The sequence below is a fragment of the Antrostomus carolinensis genome, unplaced genomic scaffold (assembly GCF_000700745.2).
Source record: "Antrostomus carolinensis isolate BGI_N321 unplaced genomic scaffold, ASM70074v2 scaffold4476, whole genome shotgun sequence".
NCBI classification, from domain to species: Eukaryota; Metazoa; Chordata; class Aves; order Caprimulgiformes; family Caprimulgidae; genus Antrostomus; species Antrostomus carolinensis.
The window spans coordinates 82,157-101,383 of NW_010322357.1; the positions used below are offsets into that span (position 1 = coordinate 82,157).

General features: G+C 38.6%; 1 protein-coding gene across 3 annotated transcripts in view; it reads left to right on the forward strand.

Moving 5' to 3' along the window:
* Positions 1 to 4,495, forward strand: part of FGFR2 (fibroblast growth factor receptor 2) — an 82,728-nt gene extending 78,233 nt beyond the window's left edge. For all 3 annotated transcript variants that reach the window (XM_029085494.1, XM_029085496.1, XM_029085495.1), the window contains 2 exons: positions 45 to 150; positions 4,209 to 4,495. In XM_029085494.1, coding sequence (XP_028941327.1) covers positions 45 to 150; positions 4,209 to 4,373 — 271 coding nt within the window. In that variant the 3' untranslated portion in view covers positions 4,374 to 4,495. The remainder of the gene's footprint in view (positions 1 to 44; positions 151 to 4,208) is intronic.
* The last annotated feature ends 14,732 nt before the right edge of the window (positions 4,496 to 19,227 follow it).

Genomic DNA, 19,227 nt, shown 5'->3' on the forward strand with positions numbered 1-19,227 from the left:
ATGTGTGATTTCAATTAAGCCAAGAAAATGTGTATTTCTTACAGCTATATGATGATGAGAGATTGCTGGCATGCTGTGCCTTCACAGAGACCAACTTTTAAACAGTTGGTAGAAGACTTGGATCGGATTCTCACTCTCACAACTAATGAGGTAGGTAAATTGCTTCCCTCCATAAGCTGCTGATCAGGACAAATGGTTCAGGAGACAGATGGAATTTATTCGATTATGAAATCCTGCTCAAGTTCTCTTCTTGTTCTGTTTGTCGTCCTCTGAGGTTACACACAGCTAAACTATGTGAAATCCTCGGTTTCTTGCCATTATGCCTTGATTTACATAACTAAACAGAAACACATCTTGAAAGTGTTTTTGTTTATTTCTCATTGCATCTTTTGATGTTTTTAGCATAGCAGTATCGAGGGGTTACACATGGCAGGTTGAGAGGCAATGTTTATGTTTGAACATTAATTTCGTGGGAAGGAGAAGATGTATCATTCATTTATCAACTCGATTTGATTCCCAGCCATGATATGTAGGTCAGAAGAGGAGAAATTGTCAATGGTTGATTTCAGATTATATGTCTGAGAGTGAATTAGGTTCACTGAAATAGCTCTCTGTGGAGGGAACAAGGACCCACAGGGAACGTGTGAACAGCCATCCAATTATCCAAAGGTCCTGCCTAACACTGCTTCAGGTTGGGATATATGAATGCAAAAACGTTTTATTTGAAGAGCATTCTTTCAGAGGTTTGAGATATTATTAGTTTTTAGCAAGGAACACACTGATTAGAGTATTCACACAGGAATTGGTTCTCTTATCACTAAATCACATGCACCTTTGAGGAAGATCACAAGTGATAGAAATCCTTTTGGTACAAGCTTCTTTTGAGAGAAAATGCTTGGTGTCCCAGAGATACTTTACAAATTCCTATAATTTCTGAGAAATTATATGTATAATGGGAAGAAAAAAAAAGGAACAAACCTCTTACAGAGGAAAGTTGCAACAACTTGTTGTTGACCATTTCAAAATAAATTTTTCAGATTTGCTGTGATTATAACACTTCTTTATGGGAAGGTAGAAAAAAAATTTGGATCATTTTATATTGCTTTCTAATTTTTCAGAATTGTCAGAGAAATAAAAACTTGCTTCTTAAGCAGCATTAGGAAAGGCTGTATGCAACAGAGGTGACAGGAGGACCTGAGTAAGGAGATGCTGGTTTTTATCATCATCATTTACCCAGTAGATCCCATTGAAAAAAAATTTGGCTTCAGTAGCAGCTATAAACTTATCTGCATTCTGTTTTGGAAGGTTTACTCTAAGAAATGGCACCTTCAGAGATGGCTCAGAGATGAGGCAGCATAACGTGCTCTCTACAGAGTAGATAACGCAGCTCTGTGTACTGTTACCGTTTTCCTCTGATCCAGTACTGACTGCATCTTTTCCTGCCTAATTTATATACGATTTCACAAGCGATGGGAGGTGGGCTGGCTGCCCCTCTGGAGTGCTGGGTGGCTTGGACTGGAAATTTCATTTGCAATTTTGTTTGCAATTTCAAAAGGGAGGTTCTGGGCTGTAATTCTCAGCCTGGGAAAGGATATCGCTTACTTTTTTGTGTGTGTTTAACCATCTTGCCTTCCCAGTTCTCTACTGCTCATGGACCTGGAATGATCTCAGAGGTAACCTGAAAAGGCCTTTGGGGTTTTGTAAATTACTTTAGACTTGGAATTGTAGGAAAAACGGCTGGAAAAAGCTCAGGAACACATCCAGTCCATCTCACTGTCCTATGGCAGGATCCACTATACATTTGTCATTCCTGACAGATGTTTATGTAACTTGTCCTTAAAGATCTCCACTGCTGTATTTCCGCATCACCCCTTGACAGTCTATTGCTTTGTTTCATTGGCCTTACTTCTTGAATGTCTTTCCTAATCTCCAATCTTTCAACATAAGATACTGCTTTTGTCCTATTTACCCTGGACGTAGAAAGCAAACTATTTCACTTGCCTTTGCAGCACTTTTTATGTTCCTGAAAACCTGTCATGTTCTCACTCAGTGTCTCCTGAGAACTCCAGTGTGTCCCATTTTTCTCCATAGTTTGTGCTTTCAAGACCTCTAATTTTATGTAGTCTGCACAGTTTTCCTGAAGCACAGGTCCTTTGTGCATCAGTTTGACGATACTTCTGCTTGTCCTCTCCACAGTGGCACTCTCCCTTTCCTCTCAAAATAACACATACAGGGTCAGCCTGATTTACCCAACAATTCAAAAAGTTACTAGGGCAGCCAATAATGTAGTCTTCTGTATTTGTGCAGGTAATTATTTCTGCTTAAAATGGTAATGTCTTGCTATTCTCCATGCTGAATTGCCACCAGAAGTCACCAAGAGTCAGCCTCATGGCTGTGTTGTTACTTCAGTACCAGGAACCATGCTCACACTGGGAACTTCTTATGCCTCTTTATGTGACTGTGGCCCTTGACATTGGATAAGGAGGCTGCAGGGGGGATAAGGTTCCTACTTTCAGTAATGAATTCATAAATGAATTACATCATGACTTTTCATATGACGTTCCCATGCTTCATATCTCATGAGAAAGCTGTTTCTTCAAATACTGGAGTACTTTCCTCTCCTATGTGTCTAGAAAGTGCTTGATTATTCTGCTCACATATGATTGGTTTGCTAAAACATAAATGGTTTTTAGGGCCACAAAAATGATCAGAGGGCTGGAGCACCTCTCTTATGAGGACAGGCTGAGAGAGTTGGGGCTGTTCAGCCTGGAGAAGAGAAGGCTCTGAGGAGACCTTATTGTGGCCTTTCAGTACTTGAAGGGGGCCTATAAGAAAGATGGGGACAAACTTTTTAGCAGGGCCTGTAGCAATAGGACAAGGAGTAATGGTTTTAAAATAAAAGAGGGGAGATTTAGACTAGATGTAAGGAAGAAATTTTTTACAATAAGGATGGTGAAACACTGACATGTGTTCCCCAGAGAGGTGATAGATGCCTCATCCCTGGAAACATTCAAGGTCAGGATGGATGGGGCTCTGAGCAACCTGATATAGTTGAAGATGTCCCTGCTCACTGCAGGGATGTTGGACTAGATGGCCTTTAGAGGTCCCTTCCAACCCAAACCATTCTATTCTGTTCTGTGATACGTGACAAAATTGTCCTCATGATCTTCTAAAAGCTTAGGTAGCAAGATAGGCAGCGATCAGAGATCCAAACTGCCTTCTGTTGCTGCCTACTGTATTTGTCAGCATTTTAAAACTTCCATTCCCTCTCTCTTTAAAAATCATGGCCATTTTTAAACTATAATATGGTAATGATTGAATTTCTGACTTAAAATATGTTAACCAAGAACTAAATTACCCCAAACCTAAGCACAGCAGCATAAAATACCGTCTGAGGTGGAAGACTTGTCTCATCAGTACGATCATAACTTGTGGTTTAGCAAATGAAGAGATTGCTTTTAAATGAATGCAGCTGCCTTTAGAAGTTGAAAGAGAACGAACATTTCAAGGGGAAAAATAACTTTATTCTCCTGCCAAAACTCTTGTTTCTAGCAAAAGAGCCTTAACCCAAAACTTGGATTCAGCAGATATTATTTCCTTTTTTAATGACTGCTTTGGTCATGGCTACTCTGGGACACACACACACACGCACGCATATGAGTATATAGTGTAAAAACCCCAAATCTAGTGCATTTAATTTTGTTTTCCTTTCAGTTCTTTTTTTTTTTTTTTTTTTTTTTGCACATATGCCACTGCATGTTTAAACACAAATTTAATATCACAGAATATAAAACAGATATTCAAACTGACCAAAGGAATATAAAGTTGGAAGTATCTTTCCCTCTCCAAATCATTACCATGTGCTAAAGAAAAATGGTTCTATTTAGGATGAAATTTCATTTTTATCATTGCGAGTGAAAAGTCTTCTTTTGATGTGGTTGGCATGTTTATTTCCACTGACGCGGCTAATGCTGGCGATGTTGGACTTCAGAAAAGTCCTGTGTTATTGGTTTGTTTTTTTCTTTCTCTATTGAAGCTCCTTGTTTTATGAGCTATTGAAGCAACAGGCAGTTTTGAATGCGATTGCGTTACAGAAATGAGTGTCATTTTTAAACTGTTCTTTTACCCACTATGTAATCAAGCCAAATCAGAGCAACATGTTATTCTCACTCACTCTCTAAAAATGCAATTTATTTCTTTTGTCATAGGAGTATCTGGACCTCAGTGGACCTCTTGAACAGTATTCACCTAGTTACCCTGACACGAGGAGTTCGTGTTCTTCAGGTGATGACTCTGTTTTTTCTCCCGATCCAATGCCTTATGAACCTTGTCTTCCCAAGTACCAACACATGAATGGAAGTGTTAAAACATGAAAAGAAATCATGCAGAAGAATAAAGAAACGAGAACATCAAGCTACCTACTACATACAAACCAAAATCTTTTCTCCAGGACCTTAATGTTTCTGCTTGTACATATGAAATACGGGGAGGAAAAATAAAAAAGAAAAAAAAATAACTTGGAGGAAAGCAGTCAGAACATAAGGAATCTCCTAATTTGCAACTTTTAAATATTCCCAACAAAGAAGAATGTTTATGAACTAGATACCCATCGCTATCAATTTTCTGGCTTCCTGTAAGCTGCAACAGATTTTGTTTGTACAATGGACCAGTTGGACTTGAGGCAAACTCTGAATCTGCCTTTCTTGTTTATTTTGTAATATTTGGAGAAAATATATGTTGGCACACACTTACAGAGCACAAATGCAGTATATAGGTGCTGGATGTATGTAAATATATTCAAAATATGTATAAATATATATTATATATATTTACAATGAATTATTTTTTGTATTGATTTAAAAATGGATGTCCCAATCCACCTAGCAAATTAGTCTCTTTTTTAACAGCTATTTGCTAAATGCTGTTCTTACACAGAATTTCTTAATTTTCACCAGCCAAAGGTGGAAAATACTTTGCTTTCAGGGAAAATGGTATATCATTAATTTATTAACTAATTGGTAATGTACAAAACAGTTAATCGTTTATAGGGTTGTTGTGTTTTTGTAATTTAAATGGCATTTCTATGCAGGCAGCACAGAGAACTAGTAGATATATTGCTCAGACTTTACTAGTTTTCAGATCTTTAAAAAAAAGAAATATTTACAGTATATAACTAATTTTGGGGAATTAAACTTTTGATTTATTTGTGTTTAAAAACTGCAGTGTCAGATGATTATTCTTATCAAAACCAAATCCTTTAACAAGAAAGTCTTTTATTCTCTATACCTGTCACTTTAATGATTCAACTCTTTAACAATGTTTCCCTTGGCCAAAAAGCAGAATCATTCCACACACCAAAAAAAAAGAGAAAAAAAAAAAAAAAAAAAGAAGAAAATTTTAAAGAGGGTTTCTAAAGTAGAGAGACATGAATTTGTCTATAACCATAGCAGAATGTAGTGCTCTAAAAGGAGCTGAGCTTCTACCCTGAGTTGCACATGCATTGAATTAACTACAATTCTCTTCCCTGAGTTGGATAATAGGTTCCAGACCTTTTGGCCTGGATCTTTTGCCTTTTAGACTATCCCTCTATTGTAACTTAAATTAAAAAGAGAGAAGTTGTTTATAATGAGACTTTACCATAGGAATATCAGCATCTTTTTAAGGGATTAATTCATGCTGACTCCAGTATTTCCTTCTGATCCATTCCATAACAGTAGGTATAGCACTGGCCTCTGCTAAAAATATCACTGTTGTTTGTATCTTTTTACGGAAGTCTCGTGTTTTTACTTTCAGAACACTCACACTGATATGGCCATGCAATATGAATGCAAATTACACTGTTTTATGTGGTGGTGTTTTTTTTGGTTGTTTGGTGGTTTGTTTGTTTGTTTTTTTTCTTTTTAATTGGGTAAAAGAAGTATTAAATCTGATAACTTTTGTACTGACAATAAAATGTTTCTACAGATATTAATGTTAAAAATTACAAAATAAATGTCATGCAGCTTATTTTTCCTAATCCTTTGTGTCATACAAAATGGTTTCCTGAACATCAAGTGGTGGAACATGTCCAGAAATGCTTCCTTTTGACCTTATCGTAGATCCTATATTACAAAGAAATTCTTTCAGGAATAATGCTTTTGCCTCTGTAAGGCATTGTCTTATAAAATGTCTGCTCATGAATACCATGGGTCATTTGAATAAACATGTGTACAGTCTTTGGTGTTTGTGGGGTGGGACACTTTTTGCTGGAAAATGGTTTGAAGTGTTCATAGTGTAGACATAAATTGTTTTCTCTTTTTATTTTGTCAAGCTCTATCCTTTAATTAGTGAGATTTCTCAGTCACGCTGGAGAGGTTGAAGGACCATTTGTAGAGATTTTAAAAAAATCTTAACAGGTGGAAAAAAAGTCATAATGGAAAGAGTATAAAAGGGGTTTTTTGTTACTTGAAAACAGAAAGAAGACACAGCAAAATAGCTAGTGCTTGAGACTGAAATGGGGACTTTATGGTCACATTACTGTTGCAGGTTAGCCAGAAAATGGTTCTTGAACCTGGTCTTCACCACATGGTGCAAAAGTGCTCCAGACACCAAACTATTCTTTGGTTTCTTTATGCCTTTTTCTGCTTTGACCAGAAATCCCATGAAAGTAACTTTCTAAAAAAGTGTCTTTTAAAAACTGGTGTTTTCCAACTGAGAATTATCTGATTGAAATAATTCCCACTGGCTTTACTAAAAAATAACAATTCCTTTTCCCTATGACATCTCTTACTACTAGCAGCAGTGGTAGTTACTGTCTGACCACAATATTCTGAATGACACGTCTGGTTTTAAAATTCTCTTACAGGGTGTTGGAATATCTTGAATCTTGTTCTGCCCCTATTGAAATAAATTTAGAAGTGTCTTTTCTACTTTGTTATCTTTTTAAAATAACAGTACATAAACACTCAGATACATGATGGAAAGGAGCTATTAAATAATGTAAACTTATTTGGTTACCTTTGTTTTGTTTTAAATGGTTTATTTGCTTTTTCCTGTGTTCATTCTTATTTTAGCTCTCAAAGATTTAGATTTGCACCTTGGAGATAGACAACAATTTCACAAACAGTTTCTAGGGGAGAAGAACGACATCATCTGTGTGTGGAGGAAGGAAATTAGGCAGCTGGAAATAAAACGTAGCACTGAAATTTGTGTGAAGGGGACATATTCTTTATTACTCTGCCTGCCTTTTGCTCTTTCATTAAAAGAAAGGGTTAGAAATTTGGATTGCTATCTTGTCTAGAAATGTAGTTGCCATTAATAACAGGAGCAATAATGAAGAGTAGCATTATGTCAGGAAATGGATTTATATTGATGTGGATAATGAGGATTATGTTCTGTGTTTAATAGGCTTCCTGCAGCACCTAATTGTTTCTTGTCTCTTGTTTTCATATTGATTCAATTCAACACTAATATAAAAGAAAATATGGATGTAGAAACCAGGTTTGTTATGGTTCAAGGCCATAGCGAAGTTCACGTTATCTGCTTTGTTTTTCCCCCCACTTTTTTACTATAATATAGGAAGTAGCATGGACTATATAGATCAGGTAAGAATATAGCTTCTGTTCTGTCACTTTTTCTGTTGATTTCATATAATTCGGTATCTGTTTTGTTGCACTTTTACAAAAGTAAGAGTTGAACTGTGTTCTGAGTTTCAAATTTGTCAAATGACAAGTTTACTCTTTTATTTCTGGAAGTAACATCAACAAAGCTGTGGATAAAATCCATTAATTTTCATGTCTAGCCCTTAAGAAAAAGCATCACAAACTGAGGTCTAGAGACCATCCTTTTAGTGAAAGATTCAGTGATCTCAGTGTAATTAATTAAACAAAGAGAAAGTTAAGAGTTGTCTTGATCAGGGTATATCAGCTGCTGTTGGAGTAAAATACTTCTTAATAATAAAGATCTCTTGCATAAAAGCTCCAGATCCAGTACCTGAAAGGTGGAGCAAGACCCATCCAGGCTAGGTGGAAAGGCATGGCTTTTGGATGGCAGAAGTAAAGGGTGGTATGAGCAGTGTACCAATGGGTGCCATTGACCTTCCTGTAGATGGAACAAACACGATCTCCTGTGGCTAAAATGTGAGCAAAATCCAACAGTGAAGTGAGCTCCTGTCCTCCAAATGTGTGATGGGAAAGCTTGTGTCATGCAGATCCTGAGTGGTAAGTTTTGGAGAGTTTCTGTAGTCCAGCAAGTTTAACGTATGTGCAGAGAGTGGCTGCTCAAATCAGCGTGTGATTGTTATTGTTAAGAAAAGGTAAAGACTATTAGAAGATAAATCCTTTAGCTAACCTTTCAGAAACTTCCAGATGCTTTAGTTTCATTTGGATTTTTTTAAGAAGCCTAACATACTCAAGGGAAAAATTGAGGCCAAAAAATTGGTATTCATAGAAGGAAAAAAATAGCCATAGAAGGGAAAAAAGCCAACCAACACTTGTTTTCGAAAGGTCATCTGTCTATCCTGTAATCAGGAAGTTCTGTATCTGTATAATTTGATCTAATTATTATAAAAATATTTCATTGATTTTTCCACAGTAAATGTAATAAATTTGTTGTGAGGAAGTATAAGTTACCTCTAACACTTTGTGCTTGGAAAGACCATCAATCCTTCTGTGCCTGTAAGTATGTCTGTGTACTTCTGAACATTTGTTGTTGTGAGTCCTGAATGTTACAAACAGCTTAAATGCAATGGACTTTGTGATGCAAGTCTTTTTTTGGATCCCCTTTTACCTATCCAAAACTTCTGTTAACAGGATTTTCCATAAAGCTCTAAAGGACAGACAAGATGGAGGTCGTCATCCTCTTCACAAGGATGCATGGAGACAGAAGAAGGGGCAAGAGGCACCAGTTGCTTCAGGGTATTTCTGTCTGGATTTTAGAAACAATTTCTTCACTGTGAGACCACTTGAACAGTGGGATAAGCTGCCTAGAGGAGCAGTGGAATCTGCCTGGCTGTAGATATTCAAGACTTGGCTTGACAGGGCTGTAGATAACCTAACTTAAGGTCCTGCTTTCAACACAAGGTTGGCCAAGATGGTCTTCCAGCTGAGGCTTTTCTCTGATTTTGCAAATCTGTGTTATTGGCCAAAGATAAGCCAGATCTGCAAAGGAGTTCTGGAAAGCTGCACTGGCTCACGCTGAAGTTGTCAGTGGGATGCATTGTTCAGTGAATTCAATTTAGTGATGCATTTAACAAGAGAGAGGTTCCCCTCTATTAAGGCATTTTGATTTTAAAAGTCAGGTCCTGGCTTGCTTTTGATTATTACAGCTGGCCAAAAATTTTCTGATTGAATTTCTGTGCAGTGGAAAACACTGTTTGGTCAAAAGCTTTCCAAAGCATGAGTGTCTTGTAGAAGATAAAGTATGTTGACCTTATCAGAATGACATGACCCTATCAGAGTCATCCTGTCAGAAGGAAATGAAGTCATTTTATGTTGCAATTAGTTAATAGTAGACAATAATATATGAAGTCAAAGTAAGAATGGAGTTTTTTATTTTATCAAAACAATGGTTAGGTTAACTCAGTTACACCCAAGTACTGCAAATAGTTGCACTTTTAAAATCTTTTATTTCCAGTTCAGGCTGTTGAGTTTTTTCCCCAAGTACCAGAATTTCTTGACACCTCTATCAATGATGTTTATATTGCTTGGAGCTGAAAACCTTTGACAAGCTTTTTCCTGATTTACCAGCTGTGGCTCAAAACACTTTCTGTCCCCTACAACCAGACTGCTGTGAGTGAGGCCAGGAGCTGGCGTATCTCAGGAGGGTTTTTGAGGAGCCTGGTACCACTTCCACTGACCAGCACTGGGGAGGTGCTGGGACCAGACTGCCTCCCTAAAAGAGTAGGGCAAGATTTTCCAAGGCCTCAAAGTATTTCCAGGGAAGACTAATATTTCCTTGTGGCAGAGTAGCAACTCATCTCTTCTGCTATGGCATCGTGACTTTGAATTGTCCGAGGCAATAGAGAGAGAGTAGAGAAAATGGACAGGAAACAAGAGCCCTGATGTCACTGCTGTCTGGAGAAATCTATGGCTCATTATACTGGAACCAAAGTGAGTTCCAATTTATGGGAAAAAAAAAAAAATCAATACTGCCAAGGAGTGTTTTAAAGACATCTCGGAGAAGGTAGCCAAGCTGCAATATTTTCTCTAGACGTGTTTCCCTGGCATAACTATAGGTTTTTTTAGGGCTATTCAGCAGCATACAATACTTTCTTCTCCAAAAGTTTGTTGCCACAGAGATGCACAAATTGAAAGCTGAATACTGCTATATTGCTAAATTCAGTAAGTGAGGGATCTGCCATGGGAATGATGGTCTGGAAGAGCAGACCATTCAGAGGAGCAGGCTACATCCAGGTCTAGAAAGAACAGGTGTGACACTGCTGGACAAAATGGAGTTGCATCTTCTTACATCATGCCTGCATTTTCAAGTGTTACGTGCCAAATCCTAAACACCAAGAGCACTTGAGAACAGTTTGCCACGATGAAAGGTTAGTGCCAGTGCTCCTGAGGAAACCCTGACCACGTATGCCTGCAGCTGGCCTGTGATGAGGTGTCCTGAGGAGAACAATTAAGTGTCGTGGCAGAAGGATGCCTTTGTTCTTTGCTCAACCAGCTGTTTTTGGAGAGGATAGGACAGAGCCCACAGTGTACAACTTCTGCTGGTGCAAAATTAGTTTGGAGGTAAGGAACCTTCTCCATGCAACATTCATACTGGTGGTGCAGAAGATACATGGTGAAGGGAAAGCAATGGTCTGCCACAAGCAAGCAGTGTGCTGCAAGAGAAGAGGTGAGAGAGGAACACTTGTGCAGTTGGCACTGGCTCTTAATTCAAAGTTTTTTCCTTATGAAACTGCTCATTTTCTCCTCGTCAGCTCCGGGAATCCGCCAACCCAAATGTCTCTGCTCATCTCCTGTGGAGCTGCCAATGGGTTTGAAATGAAACTGCCAGCATGCAACTTGCCTGGAGCATCCAACTTTTCTGAAGCATTTTCTTTAATGGACACTCTCTTTTCTTACCAGTTTTCTTGAATATATTTCATTTACTTTTAAGTAAGATTTAAAAAAAAAAAAAAAAAAATTGCATTTTTCAAGTCATAGATTTGGGAAAAAAGAACCCCAAGGGTTTCTGCTAGCAAATGGCAAGTAGTAAAAACATTGCCTATATATTTTTCCAAATTCATATTTTCCCTCTCATTTAAAATTTCCAAGACTTGTTCCCTGACAGCTGTTATAATAAATGGTGGACTTCTTCAGCTGATGTAATCCAAGACTTCATTCATGTCAGAGGAGATGTAATATTTATTTATCAGCTTGTCAATGAAGTATGATGCTTTGATTTGTTTTGGGGTTTTTTTAATGTTCAGTAGCCATTTTGTTTTTTGTTTTTTGTTTTTTTTTTTTTACCATTTTGTTTTTTTGTTTTGTTTTGTTTTTTTTTTTTCCAGTAAAAATCACGTTTATATCTAATTATCTGTGTAGCCTAGATCTCTTCAAGAATTTTTGTAGGTCCAGCCCTACAGGTTGCTAAATTATGAAGCTAATGCCATATAAATGTTCAGTAGTCAAGTAATAGACGTAATCATGACAGGGTGTTGGAACAGTCGATAAAAATGTTACTAACCAGATAAAAATTCTGAAGGACAAATGTTTTTATTGTGAGTTAAAAGTGTTGAGGTTTTTTTTTTCCCCTTAGTATTTGGCAACACTTTGCTTGCTCCTCATTTGACTTTTTGCTTCATTGTTCACAAATACTCTGTGGATCCTTATTTGGCTTAATAATTGGGAAACAGCAGTTACATTCAGGATGGTTCCAACAAGTCTTAAAAATCACCCCAGAATTTAATGGAATTTCAATACCAACTGCCCTAAATATGAAGGAGGTCACTTGGATCCAAAATTTGATCTTGTAATCTCCATTTTTCCTCATATGTAAGTTGGCTTCACAGTTACATAGCATGTGTGCTGAGCTCCCTTTAGTCTTGGTGTTGCAATAAACACGGAGGAAAAAATTTGCTGTGGTTTTCTGTACGCTTTGTTTCACTTGTTGAAGACAGATGAGAAGGGAAGAGGCAACAGTCTCTTGCTTTTTGTAGCACCGCGTTCGTTGTCTTTCTTGCTGGAGCTTCCTCCACCTCCTGCCCTCGCAACCCAGAGCACACGCCACGTCAGTAGTTAAAAAAACATACAACCTCAAAGACTTTCATATTTTGTTGAGATTCCTTTGTAACTAAACTACAGACAGACATTCCACCATTAATCAACTCCCTCTGTTTGACAAGTGGGAGATTTATGGTACTGCGTTGATGAAACCAAAATGCAATTGAACACAATCTGTCAGTTCAGCTGAAGTTTCCAGGTACTGCTCGTGAAATCCTTTTCAAACATCGAGTTGTGGCTTTGAGAAGCATGGAGTGAAAACAAAGAAAAAAAGGTGGGTTTTCCAGGTTATTTTCAGTCTCTCGAAACGTGCCCCAAACGTCTAAATGTACTTTATAAGAAATAAAAATTTATTCCAAGGGGAAGACAAAAATCTAGGGTTTTGCTTTCAGTCCCAGGGTAGAAGTGTCAGATGATGAAGTGGTCAGTCACTAAATGTGTATGGTTTCTTCAGGCTCAATGTCTGCTTTCACTCTGAGCGAGTGGCACAGCAGTCATGAACGGTATGTTCCTTTTCAGGGGAAACATTCCCCCTTCATTAATTAATAGCAAAGATGTGATACAAACATGGCAAAGTTGCATGCTGTATTTGTAAACGCTTTCTCACAAAGCTTTGGAGTTCTTGATTTCCACAGTGTTTCTATGTATGCCCAAACCCCAGCAACTGACTTCCAGAAAACCACCATCAACCAGAAATAGCTTAATTTTATTGACTTATTTCAGTATGTATTTGCTGTTGAATGCAATTCTTTTTCCTCAAAGCAACTGCAGTATTCACGTAGCGAGTCCAAAACATTTTGGGGTTTTATTCTTCCATCCATTGTGTATCCTTGAAGGAGAAATGCTTGGTATTCCTTGAGGTTACACACATTAACAAATGCAGTGCCAATATTGTTGTTGTAGCTGTTGCAACTATAAGCATGTGTAAATTAATATGTGCTCCTCATATAGTGAGATACTCGGATCTTTATGCCTGTGCTCCTTATGCAGTCCACGCGTTGAGTTGATTCTTATATAGGAGATCAAGAATATATTCCTATGCACACTGGGGGAGGGATGTTCCAAGACCTTTTTAACCCAAAGGAAAAAATCTGTCAGTTTTCTGACAATGAAAGATGAGACTCAACATTCGCAGCAATAAACAAACAAAGTTTAACAAAAATAAACCTTTGTCTTTTTGCTTAATCTATGTGTTAGGTCACTTAATAAATCTTTTGGTGTTTCTGGCACCTAATTCAGTGTTTGATAGTCAAGAAAGGCCATTAGTCATTCTTGTAAACTTACTTTTCATTACAATCCCATCTTCATCAGAACTTCTGTTTTGAATCTGCTATGGAGCCAGTACTCAAGACTCACCATGAAAAAGTGACAAGGATCTCTCAGCAAAATCTATGGACATTTGATGCCATTAAAATAAGCCTTTTGCCAGTAGCCTCATGATTAAGTTTTTTATGGTGCCAGAGTAAGGTGATGAGGAAGTTGTCTCTCTCTCTCTAAATCCTCACTTTATGCCGTTCTTTGAAAGGCAAAGAATATTTGGTGGGTGTGATGCTTGGCTTTTAGTACACTGTTTTCAAAAAGTGCTTCACATGCCAGTAAACTTCCTCTGATGGTGGAATGGCCATGGACCTAGAATCATGGAATTGTTTTGGTTGGAAAAGACCTTTAAGGTCATAGAGTTCAACCATAGACCTAACTCTGCTAAGTCCAACACTAAACCATGTCCCTAGGCACCACATCTACACCTCTTGGTGATGGCCACTCAACCACTTCCCTGGGCAGCCTGTTCCCATGCTTGATAACCTTTTTGGAGAACAGTGTTTTCCTAGATAGCTGTGAGCATTTCAAATACTGGGATCGTGAGTCTGTAGGAAATAGTCTGTTTTTCCCCCATGCCCATGTACTTGTCCATTTCGTGATAATAATTAGTTAGAGAGGGGCTCCACATGAAAGGAAAGTGTTGACTGCTTTAAACATGCAGAAGATGGTTCTGGAGCTGGCAGGCATGCTGTGTCACAGCTCAGAGGGCTGTGGGCACAGCAGTCAGGAGTTGTAGAAAAAAGCTGCCTCACTGCAGTGATTTTCATTTCCCATAATTAATAAAAAAACTTTGGTTTGTCTGGAATCTTGTGGTGACTGGTGTGATATGGTAAGCATTCACATGTGACATGTTCTGAACTTGCTGTGATAGGAGGTTTGCTGGCTGCAATTCTGGATCAGATTCTTGAACCACCAAGTCCAACAGCTTTCTGCAACTGGTGCTCAGTACCCAGAGCAGTTTTCTTGCTGCTCTTTGCTCTCTCCAGAAGGTCTGGAGTCCTCGAGAGGAATGTTGCTTGCACAGTTTATCATCTCTTTGTGAACACCTTCAACTTCAGTGTTGCAGTACCAACCACCCACAGCTTCTGTGCCTAAAGCAGCAGCATCAGGGGAAGAAGCAGCTAATGGGGTTGAAGTGTTGTCCTACATTTATTTTTTCCCCCAAAACGGACCTCCATCCTTGTAAAAGCTCCCCAAGTCACATGTGCCTAACCCACATCCACACTGAGGGCTGCAGGAGCCAGCAGCTTTCATCCCAGCCTTACTGGCTGCCACATCACCTCCTAAAAAAATGAATCTCCATTTTATTTTAGAACAAATAACCAATTCTAGTGCCTCTGCAGTATGATATTCTAAAGACAGCTACTGCATTGACCATATAGCCTGGACACTGCACGCACTCTGCTGGATTTTGGATTTGCTTTAACTTTTCCAATTGTTAATTTTCTAATGTGTCCCTCAGGTCCTTTTTTAATGGACAGCTTACAGAGGAGGTCTGGGTTACTGTTTACCACAGCCCTCAGTACTTTGGCATCCTTTGAGTCAAATTGAGCTCGCAGGCTTCTCCTTGCCAAGTTAAATCCTTTTAGCATTTTTATAATCTCCAAACACACGTTTCTTCATCTCTCAGACTCGGTCTCTGCAATTCTGTAAGCATTTGTTGTTTGAAATCAGATCATGATGAAATCTCTTAATAGTCACTCTATGAAAATATTTTGTTTAAAAAACACTCAGAACTTAATTGGAATGAAAATACCAGCAGCTGGATTGTAGTTTGAAGTTGTAAGTCTGAGAAGCAGCTGGAACAGCAGGATTCAGAGAGACGCTTCTAAATCGTCCTCTTCCTACAGGAACATTTCAAGGCTGCTGTATTTTGGCAGGAAATGGAAAGGACCCACTTGAGTTTTGCCTTCTCTGACCAATACCATATGCTGCTGTTGCATCTGTCACTTGGCTTTGCAGATAGCCAGAAAGCACAAAACCTGCTCCATCTTTTTCTAAGTTTTACGAAGGGTTTTGATGATCTCAATGTATTGCCAAAACATCATTGCCATGACTGCCATAGCTGAATAATGACTTGCTCTAGTAGAGAAATTAATCTCTTCTCAGCTCCTCTAATGAGACTTACTGAAAAATATGCTGTAAAGAAAGATTTTGGATGACTTGTTCATCAGATGGACGCTTACTCCTTCATCTGTATTGTCTGGCTCTTAATTTGTCCTAAACCAGAGATCTAATTAAATTAATGCAAGCGTTCATGAACTTACTAAACAATGTTTTGCTGTGTTTTATTTATATTTGGTCAGAGAAATTGTTAAGATTCAAATAGTTTGAGACCTTAGATATGAAGAGCAGTGTCCCTACTATGAGTTCAGTTGGCAAAATGTTGTGAGTTTTCAGACCTGTTCTCTGTCCAGTTTCTACTAGATAAAATTCCTTCCATCACAAGAGCTAATTGATAAGGGTGGAATTAATTACCTGAAGAAATTGCCTTCTTGGAATAGAGGGAAAATTCAGACACAGCATAGCAGCTTCCTGTTTGTATCTGAAAAGACTGGCTCTTCAATTTGATCAATGTAGAACATTTTGTTTCAGATAAAGAAGGAAATGAATTTATAAAAAGATGTAATTTTTACATTGGAGCTGTCAGAGATATATGCAAAAAAAACCCCCCTAAATGAATGCAAACCTATTGGAGCAGCCTTTAGATAAATTCTTCTCTTTGGATGTTTACTTTCAAATTACACTTATGACCAGCAGGATATCTGGGTGCCTTAAACATTTTTTAGAATTACAGATATAATAATCTGAACTTGGCACATAATGCAACGAGAATGTCAGCAACCTCAGAAGTCTGAAAGGAGCCAGTGACTGTCTGTCAGCAACAATACAGTCACTTGGGTGAGGACTTTAAAAAGGTACCCAAAGTGATTTACTCATGACAGCAATCTTAAGGATCCTGATAGGCTTTTTGTTCTGGGGGGTTTGTTTGTTTGTTTGTTTGTTTTGTTGGTTTGGTGGGTTTTTTATTACCTGGGATGCAAACTGAGACCAGAAGGCATTAACAGACAAATGTAGCTGCAAAATGAAATGGTTAAGGATATAAACCAGACTTAGAGGTTGAAGGAGTTGACCTTGTTTTAACACCTACTGAACAACCTAGTTCTCCTCAGGTAATCACAGCTATGAGAATGAGGAGAGAGGCAGCAAGCATGTTTTGATGCAGAAGGGGAACGGTTATCTCCTGTTACTCTAAGTGACTCTACCCTGACCATACTCTGACTCATTTATTAGAGGATAAATTGTGCTCCATATACATATTTTGCTTATTCTTTCTCGGCAGTGGCTGAGATGTCAGTGGGTGTAAGCAACTTGTTTTGTGCTTCAAGAATTCAAGACAAAACTGATTTTTGCTGGCTATTAAATTTCTATATCAAGTGTTTGATTAAGTGCATGGACACTGTATGCCTGCAGAAAAGGCTGAAACTCAGTAGTGTGGTCAGAACGGCAGTCTTCTATTTTTCCTAGTAAAGCTGAGTGTAAATCATGTACTTATACACCAGAATCAGGTCTTCTGTGTAAATGAAGTGGAGATAGCCTGTGGGAAAGGGGATTTAGGTGCCTTGGTTACCCCATTTGCAGAAAGACCTGGGTACAAGGCCACCTGGCAGTTATCTCCTCAGGTACAGGTGCATGTTCAGAATAACCAGGACATACTCCATGTTGATGTAAACAGTGCTCAAGCCAAAGTTGTTCTGAGGAGAAGGTCCATAGCAAACATAAACAAATCACTTTTAGCAGTTGACAGATAATTCTGGAGTTGTTTTGTTTTTTTATTGTTTAATCACCTTCCAAATTCTGTATTACAAAGATGCCTTTCTGGACAACACTGTAGACAGCAGGAGTGTCTCATCAGTTTGGCAATATGAAATGGTGACAGATTAATACTGTGATGTGGACTAGACCTGATGAATATTTGCCAAAGTATTATGTGCATATTTTTTTGGATTTTGAAGCGAATTCACTTTGGCTTTGTTCCCCCTTCTTTGGAGCTCACACACTAAGAACACTGCAGTCTTACCATCTCTGACCATGTATAAAAACAACCTTTAAAATAATTTGCTTCAGCAGAAGTTAGGCTTTGTATTTATTTGCCACGTTTGCATCACAGATACTTGCGCAACTCTCCAAAAAAGAAGGGAGAAAAAAGTGATTGCAGCACTTCTGGCTGATCTGGGGCAGAAAAATTCTGGTAGTAGTGGCTAGATAATATAGCTGGGGAGATGGGGGTGGGAGAGAAGGTGTGTATTTACAGCTCAGTGTCAGCTAAAATGCCTTTAGCATAGAGCATTTATCAGTTCTGCAAACAATCGATGAAAGAAAGGAAATGAAGAGATATAAGAAAAGAAATCCTGGTGCACTTTTAATAATGAAAATATCAAAACAGGTTGAATCTGTTCGTGGAGTCTCTGCATTCAGGGAAGTTAAATCTGTCAAATACTTCATTGCCTTGAACATTCGCTTGAGCAATCAGGGAGTTCATTCCACCCCTAAATAAGCTTGTAAACCAACAGATTAAGATGAGTTTCAAGGCCAAAAGCTGAGATTCCCAATTGTGGTCTGGAGTAACCAGAATTCCAAATTGCTAAATTAGTTTTACCTTTCAGAAGAAAATTATATAAAAAAATAAATTATCACACATATCCCAGAGCTGAGCACAAGCCCTCAGTTATACTCTGTTGAAATTCATATGACTGCCATAGTTGTATTGATCAGTTGACTATCACTGCAGATGTTTGAGGCTTATGGATTCTTTCCTGAGATCATATTAAATCTTAAATTAAGTTTCTGAATTACCAAAGTAAACGGGAGCATCAGCAAATATAAATGAATAAAGGAATATAAATGAATAACCAAGGAAGTCGCATCCATTTAGGCAGCCTGAGTTTGTGAGCTGTACTTTATTTTGTGCCAACAGTGTGCTCCTACATCACTAAGTTATTGTCATGGGCTGCATCCAGAGAAGTGTGAGCAGCAAGTTGAAGGAGGTGATTCATCCCCTGTGCTCCACTCTGGTGAGATCTCATCTGGAGTACTGCGTCCAGGTCTGAGGCCCCCAACACAAGAAGGACATGGACCTACTGGAACAAGTTCAGAGGAGGCCATGAGGATGATCTGAGGGCTGGAGCACTTCTCCTACAAGGACAGGATGAGAGAGTTGGGGCTGTTCAGTCTGGAGAAGAGAAGGCTCCAGGGAGACCTTATAGCGGCCTTCCAGTACTTGGAGGGGCTCCAGGAAGGCTGGGGAGGGACTTTTGACAAGGGCAGTTAGTGATAGAACAAGGGGTGATGGCTTGAAACTGGAAGAGAGTAGGTCTAGATTAGACATCAGGAAGAAGTTCTTCCCTGTGAGGGTGGTGAGACACTGGCCCAGGTAGCCCAGAGAAGCTGTGGCTGCTCCTCCCTGGAAGTGTTCAAGGCCAGGCTGGATGAGGCTTTGAGCAACCTGGTCTAGTGGAAGGTGTCCCTGCTGATGGCAGGGGGGTTGGAACTAGATGGTCTTTAAGGTCCCTTCCAGCCCAAACCATTCTATGGTTCTGTGGTATCTGGTTATGGCCATTTGATTGCAAAATAATTTCATCACCAAAAAAAGCTGTCTTCTAATACAAATCATATACCCACTATTCAGGATTTTCACACACTGTGAAGGTAG